Below are 18,569 nucleotides of genomic sequence, written 5' to 3'. Positions count from 1 at the left end.
CAGAGGCAGGAGAACCTGGGACGGTCTCCCCCCGCCTCGCCCCCTTGTACCTTACTTCAGCCGGGGTCACAGTGGACCCCGTCAGCTGAGGTGACAACACAACGAACGCCGGCTGGCAGCCCACGGAGAGGAGACCCTGAAAGGGTCCCGGAGGTGTGGGCCATTCCAGGCTGCCGGGAAGCAGGCCAGACTCTCCTGGACTCGCACATTCCATTTTCCTTGTGGTGGTCGACGTGCTTGTGCCCGAAGGTCGCAGCTGATAGTATTTTGGGATCTAAGTTGCCCTAGGAGGGCACACAAAAAAGACAAGACTTTACAGAGAAGTCGGAGGGAGGAAGCGTGAGCACACCCAGGGAAGGAGGTACAGTGGGAGAGGCAGTTAGGATTCCTGGACCGTCCAAGGAACTGTCAACGGGGCACGGGGCCGTCCTGCCCGCACTCCCTGAAACCAGGCGGCCTCCCAAGAGGGCAACCCTGTGTACCTCGCTTAGCACAGAAACCTGGTTCTGGAGCAGAGCTTAAGCCTGAAGTAACACTTGAGCAGAGGCTTGTCTGGACAAGGCCTTGGGGTGTCTCCGTTGCAGAGAGTGACTGGGCCGCTGCCCCAGGGCGGGAGCAGAGTTGGAAGCTGAAGGGGTATGCCCACACCTCTTGGGTCCTTCTGCCACGAACTTTCGGCCCTGGGAGCGCCAGCGGCCACTCCCCAAGTGCAAGCACCTCCCCGTCTTTGGTTCTTCCGGCCCCTGCACTCAGGTCTGTGGGTCTGGAGCCAGAAGGCGGTGAAAGGCAGTTTTGCTTGGCCTGCCCGCCCCCATCTGACCCTCCAGTCACGAGATGTAGGTGTGATCACCGGTGGTTTCACAGTCTGACCTCAGGCAAGTTTCCTCTTGTGAAAAATGAGGAGGATCTGACAGATGGCCTGCACGGAAGCAGCTGGTGGTGGGACCTCTCCACCACTTGTCCGCCAGGGCTCCCAGCCCAGGTCTCCCGCATCCGCTCCCACGGCGCTCAGCTCACGCACGATTCAGCTCGCCACGCCATCTCTTCTTCCCTAGAGACCTTATGGCGCACTCCTAATTGGAGCACCATGTTTCTTAGGAAATAGGTGAGCAGAAAAGCATAAGGAAGCTCGTTTTATTCTTTGACCTTATGCTGTTCTGGGGCTGTTTTTTCACCATTGGGAAGGCATCAGATGCCCTAGAAATCTGACACACCCATCTGGGGCAAGGAGAAGACAAAGACTGAAGGCAGAGCAGGGCCAGGAAACAACCTTCAGGGATTCTCCACAGGCCATGGCACAGCCAGGAGGTGTCCTTGGGCCGTCCCCCTGCCGTTCACACCAGGCCATGGCCCCAAGGCCCACGGTGCCCTGCCCAACTGCCTCTTAGCACTGACTCGGTCTTTCCACTTCCCTACCCCAGGGCAAAGGGAAATTGTTTCCTTCGGAGTTAGGCAGAAGACTTTTCACTAAATATGGATGTGAAGAGCTAGATACAACATTATCCACTTGTTCTTAAAAGCTGTGGGCTCGGTAGTGCCTGGGTGGCTCGGTCGTTAAGCATCTGCCTTTGGCTCAGGTCATATCCCAGGGTCCTGGGATTGAGCACCCCGTCAGGCTCCCTGCTCAGCCGGCAGGCTGCTTCTCCCTCTCCTTCTGCCTATCCCCACCCCCACCCCGTCCCCTGCTCGTGCTCTCTCTCAAGTAAATAAATAAGATCTTTTAAAAATAAAAAAAATTGTGGGCTAGATGATGTCTGCCATCTGTCCTGTTCAATCAGGACAGATGGAAAAGAGGATTCTGGATTGAACACGGTTAACACCTCTGTCGGCCTCACTACCCCGCTGGTCTCAGGGGGCCCACCAGGAAAGCTCAGGCATTCACTGAGGCAGCTCTCACGCCTCTTCCGTGTAGAGGTGGGGACAGGTGGCCACGCTGGCCATGAAGGCAGGTGCCATCAAGGCCATGGGTGGGGCTTAGGCAGGAGCAGAGCCGACGAAGAGGAAGGCCCGAGGGTGGTCACAGGAGACCTGAGGCCACGCCACTCTGCAGCCAGAGCGCCCGGCATGCTGTGCGAGGTCAGGCAGGGCTGGGAAGACTCCTGTCTCCTGGGGCCTGGTTTACACTTAGGAGAAACAGCCATTCATGTCCCTGCCCCAGCCCCAGTCTCGCTGGCCGGGTTCTGTCGCTGGGGACTGAGCCCCAACAGCAAGCAAACATAGGGGGCAGAGGGGTCCAGGAGATGGGACAACATGTAATCTGCAAAGACTGGGCTCCGAGTTGTTAAAACAAGCCCAGGATCTGGGCAGGCGGGGAGTGTTCCCGCCACAACATTCCTGGCCACGGTCAGACCCGCAGGGTGGGAGAGGGGCTCTGGAAGGCCATCCTGCCCTGGAACAGCTGGGCACTTCTTAATCCTTTCCTATACACAGCTCTGTTCTCTCTCTGGCACAATTGAAAAACAAAACCAAAAACAGTTCATTATTAAAAACTCAAATCCAAAGAGAAGTACAGAGAATAGTGTAGGACGGGCTGTCTTCCTCACTCAGATTCAACCACCACCAACACATGGCCCATCACTTCTCATCTCTGAGGCCACCCACTCCTTGGTGACAATTTTAAGGACCAAATGGAGAAATGCCTGTTGGTTTATTATGAAGAATTGAGTGTTCCGGGTACCACTGTTTGGCTGACTTATCACCGATCACCTAATTCCACCCCCATCTTCCACAACAGGCTCCAGCCTCTGCTCCTGCTGGGGGCGCAGTCAGATGATCCAGCGTCGGCCAGTGAGACACACACGACAGCCGGCTTCGAAGCTGCTTTTAAAAGTCTCATTGCAGGATGACACACGTGGGCACACACAGACACACCTGCACCTGTATCAGCCACAGGAAGCGATTTCATCAATACGATGAACTTAGCTCAACACAAGTGACTTTTTTTTTTTTTGTTAAAGATTTTATTTTTAAGCCATCTCTACACCCAGCCTGGGGCCCGAACTTAGAACCCCGAGATCAAGAGTCACACGCTCTACCAACTGAGCCATCCAGACGCCCCAATGCAGGTGGCTTTTCAGGAGGTTCTATGGAGATGAAGAGAGAAGCAGCTTAAGTCAAGGCAAATGCAACTGTTTTAACTGTGAATGTCTGGGAACATGGAAGCAAGGTGCACAAAGCTCGCAGAAAGGGCATCTGTGACAAGAATGGGGTAAGAAAGGCGCCTGGGTGGCTCAGTGGGTTGAGCCTCTGCCTTAGGCTGAGGTCATGATCTCAGGGTCCTAGGATAGAGCTCCGCGTCGGGCTCTCTGCTCAGCAAGGAGCCTGCTTCCCTCCACCCCCGCCTGCCTCTCCGTGTACTTGTGATCTCTCTCTCTCTCTCCATCAAATAAATAAATAAAATCTTAAAAAAAAAAAAAAAAGGAATGGAGTAAATAGCTGCATATTCCTTGACAAGCGGCTGGATTCTGCCAAAAGGGGTGAGGCTGGAGGGGCTTTCTGCTTCACTGGCCACTTGGAGTTTATTTTCCACGGAGTGCAAGACACATGGTTCCAGGGTGTCAGGAAGGCCTGCACGGGGCTTTGGAGAGTAAAGAGTGGGCTTCTCTCAACTTGCTTACAGTGCTTGCTGTTCTGTTATACAAGAACCCCACTGCTTCTGCTTGCGGCAGCCTGCCCGGTCTACAGGGAGGGGTCAGTGGGGCCCTGATGAGCCCAGAGCCTCCCGCAGTCTGACGGCCGGTGGTGGCCACGCAGGACTGGGGAGCGGGGGCTTTCTAAAAGACGCGGATGTGTAAAAAGTCACCGAGCGGAGATCAGAGGTGTGCAGCAAACCTGCTGGGAAAAGACCCACTAAGTCGAGCCGGCAGAAAGGAACACTGTGCGGCTGTCAACTTCATCTAACGCAGGGCCCAGCAGGGACGCCTGTGTGAGGGCCAGCTCGCAGACAGAAACTGAGGAGCAAACACTTTAGTGTGCTCCCTGACTCATCCGCCTTCTCGCTCTGCACCTTGGAGCACAGCAAGAATAGCAAACCCACCGCGCCAAGAACCCAGGGTGCTCTCGCAGCTGCCCTCCTAATCTCGGTGGCTTCAAAGGCATGAAGATTTGCTAAGGAACGAAAACCCTAACTTGCGATGGGCTCAGCACCATTTATTCGTGGGGATTCCAGATCATTTCTCAACCCCGACAAGGCGCCGGCTCTTGCACTGCTGCTGCGGCCTGGCAGCTGAGACGAAGAACCGCGGGAGGGAGCGCGGGCTGGAGGCCTCAGGACCCGGAAGGTGAGGGGCAGTGAGCAGAGGACGATGCCTGGAGGAGGACACGTGGCCGGACTGGCGTCTCAGTCTGGGCTGTGGCTTCTGCGGGTCTGGATGTCCTTGCCCTGACCAGAGCGCTGCCTTGTCTTACCTCGCAGGACTTCCCCGTTACTCCTGTATCCGGCACAGGACCATAACCGAGGCCTCACAGCCACCTGTTCTGATGCTGGCCTGAAGGGCTCTCTGGCCACTTCAAAAATCCTTTATCGGAGTGGATGGGAACAGACAATGTGTTCCACTGCAGCCAGTAAACTACCTTGCTGAGTAGTAAGGTCCATGGCCCCCTAACTAAGTAGTGTTGAGGATGAGGGCTTGGTTGCCATGAGCTTCTGACCACGTCTCCGAGGACTGGACGGGGGAACCCCAGGTGTGTCATTAGCTCATCTCAACCTTACTATGATATGAGGTAGTGGTGTTCCTCGTACCATGCACAGACTAGAAAACACAGGCTCAGAAAGCCCAGCTGTGGTCAGGGTCACAAGGCTGGTACATGTGGAGGCAGGGACTCGCTCCCAGTCTTCGGAACACTACCTTCCCCTAAACCTGTCCATGTTACTCAGGACACCCTGACAAACATACCCCAAAAGCAAACTGTGGGGCTTACTACTTTATTACTATTAAGTTTGGAATTTAAATTTTCCTAAGGAGTATACAAAAGTCTTCTGCAGTCTTCTTTGACAAAAGAATTATTGAGGTGGGGGCACATCTTAAACTGACTTGAAACTTTGGGAAGAGGAAACAAATGTCTCTAATTCAGCAATAATACATGCTTATTTTCAGCCTAACCTTACACTAGTAAGTGGGAATCCCATTCAGAGAGAGGAAGAGGGCAGAAGAGAAGCAGCCGCGGATCAAGAACAAAACTGCCAGGGACTTGGTATTCCACCCACCCTCGGGAGCCTCCCTCCCTTGGTCTCTGGGGCAAGGCTGACTCCAGAACAGGCCCCAGAAATCCACCTAGGGTGGCCGGCTCTCCTCCCGGGGGCCAGTGCAGGCAGGCTGGGACGTGTAGGCCTGGCTGGTGGCCTTTGCAGGAGAACAAAGGGAAGGCCAGTGCTGTCCTCATCTTCACCAGCCTATCGCAGGACCAAATTTATTTTTCTTTTTTTCAAGGACAAACTTTTAAAAGTAAAAGGGATGAAACCACGTGAGGTCAAGATACAAAGACAGAAATTCAACGTAGAAAAAAGACCTTGCTGGGAAACAGCTGGATGAGAAACACTGGAAACATTTCACAGACGCACCAGAAGCTCACATTGTAAACAGGATTAAGCTGCTATTGGTTTCCCGCATTAACATCAGGGTTTCATTTTGCTCAGCCGGAGATCTCGCTCGATTTCAAACTGCCTGTGGTCCACTCGGTCTAGAAAAGCCTTCCGTTCAATGTACCTGGAAGAAAATATAAAATGTTTGTGAGCAGACTTCTGTAGGAGAAAACCGTCTCCCCTGCACTTTCCAGCCCCCAGGTAGCCCCTTGACCGGCGGGCTCCCCGAGTTAGAGCAAATGCAAACAGATGACCACAGCTGGTGCCCAAAGTGACCACCCACAACTCGCCCAGGAACATCCAAACCACTCGCATTTGGTCTAAACAACGATGCTTCTGGCTCCGAGGTCACTGCAAGTAAAATGGGAAAGAGAAAGCAACCACCTGTCTGGGGGTTCGGCGGCAGGAACACGCGGTGGTTTTGTAATAAGGTTTTAGGCACAGAAGAACACAGGCTGAGTCAACCGTGGACTCCGTGGGGGCCTCTGTTACGCTTCAGCTGGGGCACGCTGGTCAAGGGCTCAACATCTCTCAGCCTCATTTTTCTCAAGAGCAAAAGAGTGAGGTCGTGTTTCTTGGTCTCGGTGGTGGGCTGAGATGGTCGGGGAGAGGAAAGTACACATCCTGCCTATCTACGGTAGGCAGGAGCCAAACCGCGAAAAGGAGCATCTGGCAATGGAAGAAACAGGGCTTGGTAGGAATGACTTTCTGGGGCTGTCTTGACGCTCTGGTGGGCACATAAAGCGCTCACTTTAAAGGGATTCCACTGCCTTCAGTTCTCTCCTTCCTTCCCCTCCTCCTCTCCAGTGTCCTCTGCCCACTTGGGTCCAGAATTTTCTCTAGGGGAATGAGAGCCAGAGCGGCCACCCAGAGCCCACCTATAGGGGCCCCTTAAAAGGCCTGTGCTCGGCATCCGGGGCCAGGTTCAGCAGACACGGCTTCCCCAGGTCCTCCCAGGCGGGATGGGAAGGAAGGAGGCGCAGGGCAGAAGCGGGCAGAGGAGCAGCGGCTGGCAGCTTAATGAGACACAGCTGCATTTTAATGTACCTTCTTGCCATAAAGTGGGCCGTGCCCTGCCCGGCGCGGGGGTGGGGGGGTCTCCTCTGCTAATTAATCTATTGAGAGAGCAAAACTGCCATTGAAAATAGCAGACATAATTGAACCTCTGCACTCATTTTTCTTTTGTTACACTGTGTAAAATGTGCATCTGTCATTACAAGGTCATTGTGTTTATGGCGAGAATGCCAGCAGGCTCAGGAGCCTGTATTCCTTGGCTGGGTTCGGGGCCTGCTTGCCCTCCTGGGCTGCCTGCGAGCTGTGGCCCGTCCCCAAAACTTCCCGCAGAGGCAGAGGTGGCTCTGAGTTCAAACCCTGACTGCCACTGGCCAGCTGTGGGACTCTGCATAAACCACGTAACTCTGCCAATTCTGTTTCCTAATCTGCCGAGAGAAGAAAAGAAAACGAATCACCATCCACACGCGGGAGGGCTGCTGTGTGCACTGAACGACACTGTCTACTGTCGGGAGCAGATGCTACAGAAAACGGCAGCTAATGCTGTCATTGTCGTATTGGGAAGCCAGCTTCTGCCAGGGTCCTGAGGACAACACATCCCCAAGGGGAGCAGTCAGGTCTCTTGATGGGTATTATCAGCGACCAGGTCAGGGATCAGGAATAAGCTGGTGTGTCCACACCGCCAATCAGAGGCCAGAATGGCTGGAAACAAACAGTAGGACCTGCTCCTGGCTTTGATGTAAACCCTCAGATGTATGTCATTGATTTAGCCATCAGATTTAGCCACTGAAACACAGGACGGCTGGCTAAATAGAAATTTCAGGTTCCCCGGCAGACAGGAAAGCCACAGACACCATGGACCCCCTTTTGATAAAGAGAGAAGGATGGGCGCCTGGGTGGCTCAGTGGGTTAAGCTGCTGCCTTCGGCTCAGGTCATGATCTCAGGGTCCTGGGATCGAGTCTCGCGTCGGGCTCTCTGCTCAGCAGGGAGCCTGCTTCCCTCTCTCTCTCTCTGCCTGCCTCTCCATCTACTTGTGATTTCTCTCTGTCAAATAAATAAATAAAATCTTTAAAAAAAAAAAAAAGAGAGAGAAGGTAAGGCAGGCTGCGGCGGGGAAGCAGACAGCTGACAACTCGCTTGCCTTCCACGCATCACCAAGGGGGCCGTGATTCTCCAGAGGGGGCTGTTAACCAAAATGGACCGAAGGGCTCGGCCACACTATGACCACCGTCCTCCCCCACCGTGGTTCCCCAGCCCTGGGTGAAGGTCGAGATGGGAATCAGTACTTTGATAGCCCTAACTGCCCCTTGAAGTTCAGCAGGAAAGAAAGGGCTGCACCCTGGCTAGAGAGGAATTTAGGAGAATCACTACCCAGTGCTATCTGTCAGAGTGCGTGGAGGGAAGAAGAGGAAGTATGTGGCTTTGGGCATTTATGGTCCTTCTTCTTGATTGTCCTCGAAGGAGGAAGTGAGACTTCAACGAGGATCTCACCGAGCATGAATGACGGCCTGGCCGGTTCCTGGAGCGGTGCCAGGTCCAGCCGACTTGGGAGACTCTCAGGACTGAAGCCAGGCTGGGGGCTACGCAGGCAGGTGCAGGCAGAGCTCAGGTTAAGGGGAGGATTCAGGCAGCCACGAGGGGCACATGTGCAGAACACAAGTGAATTCTCGAGGGCGACCCAGACAAAGGCCATCAAGGCGGGCCTGGCGACTCCATCTCCCCATTCAGAGCCATGTGCAGCTGCTAACAGCATCCGGCCAAGAGCCGCCCAGGAACCAAACTTCTCTCGGACATGGACCACCCTCTTTCCTGCCTCCCCGCCCACCGGCCGAGACAGGAAAGGTGCTGAGGATGAGAGCGGCTCTGATAGTTACTCTTTGTCTGCATCGGGCAAGATACGTAATTTCCGTGCCTTATTTTTCTTCTCTGTCAAACAGGAATAAAAATGATAGTACCCCGAGGACAGTGCAGTGAGCCTGTGGGAAGGGCTCTGTACACAATAAAGAACAGCTGAGACTGAGGGTTCTCGCTTCCCATTTCTGACCTGACCGCATCACTACCAAGCCTCACACCGCGGGACAGCAACGGGGGCCAGGAGACAAAGGGTTTGTGGGACAGGCCGCCTCCTCCAAGGTGGCCCAGGTAGATGGCCTACTTAAATCGTGCTTCAGGAAGTTTTCAGGCACCCTAAGTGGGTTACAGCCCCAGAACACAAGCATCAGCTGACAAGAGCAGGGGTACCTTTCTGGCCTGGGCCTGGCACTCCTGGGGACCCAGCCTAATTGGGTACGCTGGGGAGCTGGGGGCTGTGGGTGGGGGACATCATCCCTTCCTGCCACTACTGCTCTACGTGGCCCATTTACTAGGAAGTGGCTCTTTACTTTCATTAATCAAACATGCTAATAGCACCAAAACCTAAGGGACTTTCTAACTCTTCCTTTCAGAACCAGGTTAGATACAACAGGTTCTGGCATCTTTTGATCTTCCGACCCAAATTACTTTTCTGGTACCAACTGTTTGAGATCCAGGCCAACAAGGAGGGAGAGTATGTGACCTGGAAACCTCTTGAGGCCCAGAGTAGAAGAATGGTGACTTTGACGAAGTTTCTCCCCCTGCTTTCCTCCCATCTCACCAGACGCTGGTGCTGAGAGCATGACTCCTGGGGTCATGGAGGGAGACTGGAGAAAAAACGATTTTCTCTGGGCTCTCCTTCATGCCTCTCCACATCACAAGCACACCTGGTTTCCAAACATCTTGCTCCCTGACCTTCAGCTGACCTTCCCGACCTTCAATTTGTCTGCCAGCGGCAGCCAAGCCCAGGTCTGCAGTCTGCTTAGGCACTGTGCCACGCAGGCCTGCTGGCCTCTGGCTCAGCTGGCCGTGCCCGCTGCGGGGAAGCTGTGTGGTCAGGGATGGGGCTGGAGGCAGCAAGTGCTAAACGCTGCTCCAGAAATGCTGGGTCGGCCAGGGGGTCTGGGGCTCAGGGCAAGAGCAGCGGCTCTTTGCTGGGTGGATGACTGACCGTCTTGGGTACAGGCATTTTAAACAACTCTCCTGCCTGGAAAGGATGCCTGGGCAGAGACACTCTGATGGAGCGATTGTACCCTCATCTCTGGAGGGGCTGATTCTTGTCCCACTGGGTTCCATAACAAAGTCATGACCGTCTGGGGGCCACTGGGTCAGGCATCGAGACAGTGAGATTACTCACTACCTGCTCTGTGCGGGGTCCTCCTCTGGGTGCTGGTGGAGGCTCACTGCATACGAAATAGGAGATGACGACACACTCCAACACAGTGATATGACTGACGGCTCCTGGGGGGGGCGGTATTCCAGAGAGTGGTATCCGAGTCAAACCCTGAGTGACAAGAGCGTGCCATCATGGAGAAGGAGCTGGAGGAGTCCTACAGGGGCTGAGCCATCATAAGTAGGGCAGAACGGGGCATGAGGTGGGCAGGGAAAGCTCTGGAAGGGCCTAGGATGCTAGAGGAAGGCGCTGAACACTGATTGCTAGGGCTGCTGGGGGCCTCCAGCAGGGAACAGAGGAAAAGTAGTTTGCATTAAAAAAATCCTACTAGCTACTGTGGGGGAGCAGGGAGGGAAGGGGATGGACAGACAGAAGGAGGGAGCACGACAGATGTCTATGGCCTGTACCAGAGTGATGGCAGTGGGGCTGGTCGGAGAGCATGGACTCGAGTATTTTACGATACAACTGCCTACTGGCTTTTCAGCATGTGAACCGGAAGAGGAAAGCAAGGATGACTCTTAGGTTTTTAACAGTTGGGGGGATGGTAATGGTGTCATTTTCTGAGAAGTCTGAGGAAAGAGAGTTCATGGAAAGAAGGGCAAGCATTTGGTTTTGCAGGCTAAGTTTGCTGTGTGTCTCGGACATCGAATGGAGATGTCAGCCCAACAGTTGGTATGGGAGTCTGGAGCTCAGTGGAACGACTGCGCAGGGAGAGCTTTTCTGGGACTCATCAGCAGAATGCAGCAGAATGCAGCACCTAAGTTCCGTGGCCTCTGCAGGGCGGGGGTGGTCTGCAGGGAATGCAAGGACAGACGGCTGCCCAGAGCTCAGCCCTGGGACTTCCCAAGTTTAAAAGCCCAGGGAAGGAAGAGGGCCTAGCCAGGGAGGCTGGAAGGACATGCCCCCAAGCCATATTTGTCACCTCTGTGGAAAGCATTCCTGAAGGGTTGACAGGAAGGCATCATGAGGGAATTTAAAGGACTAAGGCGCCCAGCTTCCCATCTGCAGTGACGCCCCGACAGTGCGGTCAGGAACGGCAGGTGGGAGAAAGAAGAGTGAGCAAAGGACTCCTGGTATTTAGACACTCACCAGACAACTCCTGTTCTCATTTAATTCTCACCATAGACTTGAGAGGTGTAGCCTACTGAAGAGTTTCTGCTTTACAGACAAAGACATGGGCTACAGCACACGGCAGATTGGTAGCAAAGCCAGGATTTAAATTCAACTGTAGTTTTCTTTTTTTTAAGATTAATCTGAGAGAGACAGAGAGAGATGGAGCACACGAGCGAGTTGGGGTGGGGAGGGCCAGAAGGAGAGAGAGTCTCTAGCAGACTCCCCACGGAGTGAAGAGCCCACGATCTCACACCCTGAGATCGTGACCTGAGCTGAAATCGAAAGTCGGACACCTGACCAACCACACCACCCAGGTGCCCTAGTGTCAATTCAGTTTTGCCATAAAATTTAACACACAGATTAAAGTGAATAAAATGGGGAAGGCAAACGCCCCGTCATAAAGCAAGTGCTCATGTGGCCATCGGCAGATGAAGAAACGGAATGCAGGAAGCCCGGAGGAGGCCCCTGCATAACTCTCCTGCCGATGCCAGCCCGGCCAGGTGCGAACTTGCTTGCATTTGAAGGTTGTGTGCTCTCAACGTCATGGCCTAGCTGTGCCTGATTCTGAACTTGACATAAATAGACTTATACTGTGAATTCTTCTGTGACTTGCTTCTTTCACAAAGTGAGTCAACAGATGCACTACTTTTGCCTGTTTCTGACCTTTCTATAAATGAGATCATGCTGTATGACTCGGCGTTACCCTGTTATTGAAATTTATTCGTCGTTCCAATTGCTAAAGAGGATCCCCATCTATAAACTGTTAAAAACCTGAGGCCCAAAATGGTGTCACGTAGGTTAAAATCCCAAGTCAGTCGACCCAGACTTAATACCTAACCTCACTGCAATTTCAACTCTCCAGGAATGTAACCTTTCACCGGTCAGTCAGGAATTTTCTGGTCAGCACTGATAAGGTTATAAGTCACATGGGCCTTCCTCCTCCAAAGAAAGGTGAGGTAATCCGCCTACTAAAACCCTTTTGTCCCCAGATGGAGGTGACCACACCTGAAATAATCCTTCTTTCTATTTATGACTTCCTTGTCCTGCCTTCAACAGCCTTTCCCTTTCTGCAGCCCTCTGGCACTCCCCTCTACCTAGTAGATGCTTGTGTGTGTATTTCAAGATGGCAAAACTGCCTTTAAAATACCTGGACGATGATAACCCAACACCGACCAACACGCTTCAAATTCTATCCGGTCCTTACAAAGGGAAAGATGTGTTAGCACTGACTGAATTGGAGTTAGTACCAAAACATAAAAAGCATGATACAAGCTTTTACTCTCAATCCAAACTTATTTTACTCAGGACTGTGTAACAGGAATATTTTTACCACCCTTTATGACTTGAATTTTTGTATAAGAGATCAATTTAATTTGGGTACTTGTGAAAAGGTCTTATAGACAGCAGAATTCAGTCAACACTCATAGGGAGCTCTGAGATGTTACCAAGTATGACTTCCCCGCTTCTTGGCTTCTTGGCTTCAGCAAAGAGGACTTTTACTCTAGGGGATGCCCTTGGGACTCCCTACACACTCTCTCAGAGTATCCCCTCTCCGGTAGTGCCTTTGCTGGGGCTGGCATCTGTGTAAGAGAATTCGGGGGCCTCACTTGCCTCTGCCCAGACAGACCCTACAGGTTTGGTTCTTGTCCTTCCTTTCCTTCAACACTGTGGCACTCACTGGGCATACTTCTCCAGAGAAATCTTCTTGCCTTCTTGATATTCCAGGTTTGGAACTTGGCTCTCTGGTTATGTATGTGTTGGAAAGGCTCAGCCGGCAGCTCTTGCGCTCATCGCTAGAATTTTGAAGCTACAGTCTAGTGATTCTCAGCCCTGGCTGTGCATCAGAAGCACCCGAGAAGTGAGTTAAAGATACAAGTCTCTGTGACTCTCAATTCAGCAGCTCTAGGTAGGAGTGGCCTTGTCACCCCAACTCTGAAACCAGCCCCCCAGGACGATTCTCCTGCTAAGCCGAGGTAAGAACCAGAGCTACACCCTGTTCCCTGGAGGGCTGGGCCCCTTTAATCTTCTTGCAAAAGCTAGGAAAGGCTAGTGAGTGGAGGCGTGGGGGCGGGTACTAGAGGGAAGGTGAGAAGAGCCCAAGGCAGAGCAAAGAAGTCATCAGATCTACGCTGGAAAAACACAATCAGATGGGTCTAATCGTCTGGTGCGGGTAAGAATCTCAGAAAAGGTAGGGAAAGCAGGGCGCTTAAAAGCTGTTAGTAGTTTCTGAACCCAGTTACGTGATTTTCCATTGCTTGAAAAGTCCTCATCATTGGGCAGATGTCCTTTTAATCTTGTTTTCTCTTCCAGTCTACATATTATTAGCTCTGCTTATCTTCAACGCCACCACTCCCTACTTTTATAAGACCTCTATTAACCTGAGCAGAAAGAACACTGTCCGACCCATATAATCAATACTCAGAGGACCAATAAAGCGTCATACACACTGGCAGGTCCCTGCTGCCTTAGATCATTGGGCAGACGTGGAGAAGAGGAGCGAGCTGTGAGCAACCAGAGCAGAGCCAAAGATGAAGAGGTCTGGGGCAGACCTCAGAGCCCTCCTCTAGTAACAGCAGCTCCTGCCTGTGCTTTGTCCTAGGCCTTCGTCAGAGGACTCTGACACTTCTGCCTCTGCCCTGCGGCATTCCATCTTTGACAGACTGATTCAGAAGTCTGATGGTGGACCAAGCCCATAAGGTTATTTAACAGAAAAAAATTTTAAACATACTGATCAGCTTCTAAGTTCATTCAAGTAACCTCGAAGCCAAAATTAGAAATGTGAGCCAGAAAATAAACCTTTCACCTGGGGATGACTACTAATGACTACCACTTAATGTACGCTTTGAGCTCTACAAAGCATGTTATGTGCTCCATGTGCATTACACGTATGCATCATACACGTGCTACACACGTGATCAGGAGAGCCTCACACTCACCCCCAGTGTGGTATCATTACCCCAATTCGCAGGCAAAGGAGTTGAGCTTCAGAAATGCTCTGTGTGCTGCAGGGAGAGCCCGTCCCGGCGAGGGGCTGGGGCAGGGAGGACCCAGACTGACAGCCACATGACACTTTCCACCGTTAGCAGAAGGGAGTGATGACCTCGAGCCACAGACCCTGTTCTGCAGTAACTTTGCTTCTTAGCTCCTCCTGAGGTTCCTAAGTGCTCACTGAACACTGCCTTTCTCGATATTCTGGACTACAGAGTGGATCGAAAGCCTCTTCGTATTCCGAAGTGAAGAGGAGGGGTGCAAGCGACAGCCAGGGGCCGTGGGAGGGCTGGCGGGTCATGCAGGTTGGAGCCCCAGCCTGGGCCACAATGACACGGACAGGAACAACCTGCAGTAAGACGACAACATCCAGGCACTCTGCTGGCTCTGCTCTGGAAGCCCGGGGCCGGTCTGGCTTCTCAGAAGACCGAATCACTCTGATCAGGCCAAGGCTGATACCGCGAGCCAGATGTGAACATGTGACAAATGAGGTGTCTTACAGTGCACGGGAGCTGCCCGTCATTCGGCGAGCCCGGCTCGGCAAATATGATGGGCCCGAGAGCGAGGCTGTTCCCATAGCGCAGCCGCAGGGCTCTTTCCTCACCCAGAGCACCGGCCCCCCATTAGAACAGAGCTCTGCCGACAAACTGACAAAATCCGCTTCGCCATGAAAAGTGCCTGCTTATTTAAATTGGGTGGCCTGTCTACAATCGACTACTTCAGATTTTTTGAGTGTTCAGAGCAGTAGAATCTACTAGTTCTTACCCCTCCTTCCCTCGATTATGGATGGCTAGTTCCTCGCCAATGCCCTCTTCCTCCTTGAAGCTCTCCCAGTCCAGTTTGGACTTCTCTAGGGTGCTCATCTTCTGCTTCTTAGCTCCGATTTTCCCCAAAAGGCTGCTCATGCCACTTGATCTTTTTAACCTGGAGAAAGTGAAGAAAATGAAATGCGTACCACGTTAGAACTATCAAACTCTTAATTCATGTCTTTTACTGGTTGGCATGGGGTCCCCTAGATTCGGGCTATTTATCTTAATAGAAACCATTTCTGTATGTAGGGCTGGAGAACACTCTAGGTAGACCGGAATTCGGATGCACTTTTCCCGCCCACCAACTCTGACCGCTCCAAGGACCCAGGGAAGGGAAACCCTGCAGCCCTCTGTATGCTCTGCAGGACAGGTCTGTGCTCGCAGGCAGGGAGAAGCACAGCATGAGTCAGACACGACTGTGGAATCACATGCCGACGTTCATATTCCAGCTCTAACTGTGTGACTTCAGGCTACTGAACCGCATCTGCCCTGGCTTCCTATCACCTACCAAGTGAACAGTGACTCAGAGGGCTGCAGTGTATTTTCTTTCTTTTTTTTTTTTTTTTTTTTTAAAGATTTTATTTATTTATTTGACAGAGATCGCAAGCAGGCAGAGAAGCAGGCAGAGAGAGAGGGGGAAGCAGGCTCTCCGCTGAGCAGAGAGTCTGATGTGGGGCTCAATCCTAGGACCCTGAGATCATGACCTGAGCCGAAGGCAGAGGCTTTAACCCACTGAGCCACCCAGGCGCCCCTGCAGTGTATTTTCTATGTCAAGTGCTTTACGACAGCACCTGGCATGGAGTAAAGGTGTAATAAATGCCAGCCACCCTGAGTCAGTCATCATCCGTGCCCTCAAACCCCAGGGAATGCTTGTAAGAGAAAGAGAAACAGATCCCAACACTGACGGGCAAAAAGTCACAGTATCTCAAAAGGACTGTTAAGGTCAGTTTCCTTTCCACTCCTGTGAGTCAGAACCCTGGGTTTTCCCAGGAGGTGGAGAACATTCCTCACCCTGAAATGAGGGAATATACAGCCTGTGTTCCCCTTGTTGGTGACACGATCATTGACTATGGGAGAAACTCCACATACCCAAGTTCAAGTCTTGGCAGGTCACATGTTTCCAGTTATTGTTAAATGCAGGAGGAAAATAAGGAAAACAGAATGTACCTAGTTAGTAAGAAGGTGGTATTAGGGGAAAGAACTATGGAAGGGACATGGTCCTTGGTTTCTTTAGGAAACTAAAATTTGTCGTATGCCACTATGCAGGAAAGTTTGGAAATGACTTCCTGTTTTCCTGGGAAGTAAGAGAGTCAAACGTGTACAACTGTGAGCTAGCATCACAAGGCCTTCTGATAACATCAACAGCAATACCTTTCACTTGCCTACGATGCTAATTCTCCAGGGGCTTTATTCACGATTTTCTCATCGTCCTTTCACAATGGCCTATGAAGGAGGACCGCTGAGCTCTGGACAGCGGGAAGAGCCTTTGAGGGGATCTAGTGTTGCGCTACCCCTTCTGGACCCCACCTCCCTGCAGCACAGGGCCAGTGAAGGACGCCCCGTTTCTGCCCCGGAGCGAGCCAACAGGCCAGTGTCCATACTGAACACACGACTCTCGGGACTGAAGCATGACCCTCCACACCCTCGTCCTATTCATGCTGGTCAGGAGGATGTCTGCTCCTGTTGTGGGCATTTCCCACCACACGCTGTTAGCTTCATGCCGACTCAGAACAGGCTGGGCAGGCAACATCATTCTCATTTTGAGTTGGACAAATAAACAGAGTTCAGAGAGGTTAAATGACACAACAAAGGTCAAGCCAATAGAAAACGCGGAACCAGGACAAAGCAAGGTCTTTCTGACTCCCAGCCCGGTGCCCTGTGCTGTCTCACGACGAAGCTAGGACTCCTCGGAGATATCTGCTCACAGCTATTTTACCTTCCGGTTTGCTTAATCTTCCGCACGGCTCTCTCTGAGCTTTCAGTTCACATCTTCTAAAAATTCGTTTCTAGATAACTCACTCCCCACACCAATCTCTCATCTAAGCGTGCGCGCACACGCACACAGGCTGTATTTACCAGGAGCAGAGCATGAGAGCTGACAGAGACACTCATGATGTGTCCCCTGCTCTCCCTGTTACAGCCCCTCGCCCGGAGACCTGCAGTCTCCCCGCTGGTCTCCCTGACTGCTCTTCCGTCCCACACTCACTCACCTGCTCACCCTCGCATCCCTTCCACACACTATCATTAGGGTGATTTTTCTAGAACAGAAACCTTATCGTGTCTTTCTGCTTCAAGGTGTCTTCCCTGACTCCTTATTTGCTCTTACAATGAAGACTGCGCCCCTTCCCTTGTGAAGTTCTTCCTGATCTTCCCTCGCCACATCTACTCTCGCCATCTAAGCGTCAACCGCACAGTCCTGAACCTACAGTTCATCTCCCGTTCATCTGGTCTTATCTCAGCCTAGAGGCCATTTCCTCCAGGAAGCCCCCTGGGACCCTGCCCCAAATCTCTGGATGAGATGCCCCGCGGCGGTGTTTCTAGTGCACTCAGTCCTTCTCCCATTACGGCACCGATCCCTCCCTTAGCAGACACTCAAGGACTCAGATTCTGGCTGCCGCCATACTGGCCAATTCTGTGCAAGTTCAGAGTCAGTGCCGACAAGATGCACCAAAAGCACACACCTTGAGGCTTTCCTCTGCTGCCTGCAGGGGCTCCTCTGACCCTGCCTTAAGTCAGAAGCACTGCCTGGGCAGGTGATGGGAATTCATGGCACTGGAGGAACCTCATGGAGAACAGGGGCTGTGGCTACAGAGCCCAGCCTCCTGTCCTCACTCAGGCAATTCTAAGGGGACCTCTGAATGCTTCTCAGAAGTTCTGGTTGCAAGGAACCCTTGCAGTCCTGGAAACACACTCTCATATTGGCTTTCCCTCCTTCCCAACCTCACTCCCTCTACTTCCTCATGCCTACTTCCCAAGGACAGTTCCCAGTGAATGACCTACACTAACAGGCTTACCTAAGATTCTGCTCTGAAGGGAATCAAACAAGATGCTTAGGAGCAACACTATTTTCCCGTGTGTGCTCTCTCTCTCTGAGGGCACATAAGCTCTGGGTCCCCAAATCTCTCTACAGCACATGGACTGAGTTGCACAACAGCAGGAACTCAATAATGTCACTCAGATCACGTGAACAAGCAGAGGCAGAGAATCAGATTTCTGTAGTTTAAATGAAGGTGTTCAGAACACTTCTAAATTGGGGGATCCTAAGGGGTATAATTTCTATTTCCATTCATTCACCAATCAGCTCATAACAATCTAGAATTTCTGCTTTTACCTGGGCAGCCCCTTAGGCTCTGTACACCACCGCCGACTCTCAGCCTATAGCTCTGATGGTATTCCCAAATTACACCACCTTTCTTTCACCACACAAAGCACTTCGAGAAGCCTAAGAAAATGATCTTTTGCTGCAAAGCAGTGAAGACAGTTCCAGAAAAGTAAAAAGCCAAACACCCCCATTGCCTTGTTCACCGCTAAACATCAGCAAATTGTCACCAGTGCTCAGACGCTTTAAGGGAAAGCTTCCAGGTCTGCCTTCACTGGCTCATGAACGTGGTTTGTGATTTCCTAATCTGACAGTCTCAAAAGCAAAATTACCTGTCTTGTTTGTATTTGAGGCTAAATCAAAGTGAATGACACATTCACAGCAGTAGCCAAAACATGTAGAGGCTCATCATGACTGAGAGCCCATTTTTCCTGGAACCTGGCACGTGGGGTCCCTGCAGGCTTTCACTCAGCACCCCCTTCACATGGGGCTCCCGTGGCACA

At 52.1% G+C, this 18,569-nt stretch overlaps 1 protein-coding gene across 3 annotated transcripts in view; it reads right to left on the bottom strand.

Moving 5' to 3' along the window:
• Positions 1–2,628: 2,628 nt before the first annotated feature.
• Positions 2,629–18,569, bottom strand: part of CFDP1 (craniofacial development protein 1) — a 129,971-nt gene continuing 114,030 nt past the window's right edge. For 2 of the 3 annotated variants that reach the window (XM_044255712.1, XM_044255714.1), the window contains 2 exons: positions 14,704–14,862; positions 5,379–5,705 (listed from right to left, as the gene is read on the bottom strand). In XM_044255712.1, the coding sequence (XP_044111647.1) occupies positions 5,615–5,705; positions 14,704–14,862 (250 nt within the window). In that variant the 3' untranslated portion in view covers positions 5,379–5,614. Of the gene's footprint in view, positions 2,878–5,378; positions 5,706–14,703; positions 14,863–18,569 lie in introns of those variants that run through there. The other variant, XM_044255713.1, reaches the window with a different exon arrangement.

This window comes from Neovison vison, chromosome 7, assembly GCF_020171115.1.
Source record: "Neovison vison isolate M4711 chromosome 7, ASM_NN_V1, whole genome shotgun sequence".
Lineage (NCBI taxonomy): Eukaryota > Metazoa > Chordata > Mammalia > Carnivora > Mustelidae > Neogale > Neogale vison.
The sequence above is the reverse complement of the archived record's forward strand: the minus strand, read 5'-3'. Positions and strand labels throughout refer to the sequence as shown.